Source organism: Austrofundulus limnaeus, unplaced genomic scaffold (genome assembly GCF_001266775.1).
Source record: "Austrofundulus limnaeus strain Quisiro unplaced genomic scaffold, Austrofundulus_limnaeus-1.0 Scaffold232, whole genome shotgun sequence".
NCBI classification, from domain to species: Eukaryota; Metazoa; Chordata; class Actinopteri; order Cyprinodontiformes; family Rivulidae; genus Austrofundulus; species Austrofundulus limnaeus.
In genome coordinates this window covers 194,775-196,659 of record NW_013952634.1, presented here as the reverse complement: position 1 = coordinate 196,659, position 1,885 = coordinate 194,775, and the positions used below count along the sequence as shown (strand labels likewise).

The window sequence follows — 1,885 nt, the reverse complement described above, 5'->3', positions numbered from 1 at the left end:
AGGCAATATTATCGCTTATCGCAATAAATTGTGAGACAATTAATCGCCCAGCAAAATTTGTTATCGTGACAGGCCTATTTGCAATACAAATCCTTTATGGTCCTTTTTCATAAAAAAGGTTGKTTTTTCAGACAATTATTTATTAGCATAAGCACTTCAGCGGATTTAATAACTTTTTTATCTGCCATAAAAATGTAAATTACTTCTAAACCAGCAAAACAGATCAGATATCTCCATAAAAGGCATAAATAGATAACCACAACCAAAGCACTAACAAATTAACTTCTGTCACAAATGTTGTGTTTTTGAGTACTGCTTGTACTCTAAGCTGCGTCAGCATTAAGAGTCAGAGAGTAAATAAAGCATGAATAGGAAGCACGTGGTTCAGCAGCGCGAGCACAACAGAGGAGTCATCTGTCTTGTCAGGACAGCCTCTGTTGCTAAGGAGACCACAGTTGTAAACGCGAGAAATCGTGAAAAGCTGCTGCAAACTCACGCCCACAGAAATACACTCAACATGAATAACAAGCAAGTGATCAGAGACTGAAAATACATGCATTTCAAATTTATCAAAACAAACCGGGGACGTGGTTGCACAAAACAACACTGACTGTGCGCTATTTTGCACATTTTTCGGGATGCTTACCACAGACTAGACAAGCCAGGGACTGTCGGAAGAAGGGCAGCTGCTTGTACATCTCTGCAAAAGTCTGGGGCTGCCGCGGGTCGCACTGCAGCACTGCCCGGSTGGCAGACACATACAGAGCGGTTGCATTCACAGGATTCATAGCGGTCTGTCTCCCAGCGTTAGGGAAGAAGAAGAAGAAGAAAAAAAAACACTGTCCGGGGGGCTAAATCCAGCCGCACGCAGCAAAAAGTCAACCTTCGTCAGGATGTAGGAGGGGGAAAAAGCGGCTTGGTGATGCAAAATAATAATAATAATCACTGTAGTATGTCGACGCAGAATGCCATAATAAATTATTAACACGATGCAAGTAGCGATCACAATGAAAGCGCTGTTAATAATAACGCGCACAACGTTAGCTAGCGCAGCAGGAGCTAGCTCACGTTAGCATCCTCGGTTTCTGTGGTCGTTTTCTTTCCTTTCCTTGAGTTCTTTCAAAATGCAATTTAAAAGTCCATCAGTTGCAAACTATGTGACAAATCGCACAACCCTGACGCAACATATGGGCTAAAAAAGAAACCGAGCGAGCCATGATGGTGAAATTGTTAGCATCATAAAGCTAAGTTAGCTTAATTATTAGCCAAACGTTTCATATTAAGAAATGGTCGAAAATAGCCATAGAGGTTTATTTTTACAATCTGACTATTTTCCTGTGATAGTGATCGGTTGAGGGCAAAGACGCTGCTAGCGTCACAAATTYGCTCGGTTGGAATTTACCCAACAGGCGCGCACTTGATGTAAACAAAGCTAACGAGCTAGCGTTAGCATCTGCAGCCGAATTAGCTATCGCGGAATTAACCGTATCACTAACCCTCCTCGGGCCGCCTTATCCCTCGGTTAGAAGTGCAAAATGCATCCCGCAATCCAAAACCCTTCTATTTCCACTCGTTTTCCTGTACTGCTTGGCGAGCAGTGACCGAAACATAGCTAACTTGCCGTTTTACATGTGCATCAATCATTCGGTTTTCCACTTTTCCTCACAACAATCTCTCGATAGGAACGGTAGTCTCGCGAGACTTCGTCTGGTTACCCTGGTTACAGTAGCGTCTGTCTTTCAGCTGTGACCATAACATACATGGAGACTATTTTGTTGGCCAAATCTTAAAAAGTGGTTCTTTATTTTCTGACAGGCATAACATACTTATATGTAAAATAAATTAAAATATTTTGGAATTAATAAATTTAGTTAAAAAATAGCAC

General features: G+C 41.6%; 1 protein-coding gene across 1 annotated transcript in view; it reads right to left on the bottom strand.

Annotated features, from left to right (window-relative positions):
• LOC106525537 (MSL complex subunit 2) overlaps positions 1–1,745 on the bottom strand; it is a 9,391-nt gene extending 7,646 nt beyond the window's left edge. The window contains exon 1 of the mRNA XM_014019810.1: positions 647–1,745. Coding sequence (XP_013875264.1) covers positions 647–788 — 142 coding nt within the window. The 5' untranslated portion in view covers positions 789–1,745. The remainder of the gene's footprint in view (positions 1–646) is intronic.
• Positions 1,746–1,885: the final 140 nt, after the last annotated feature.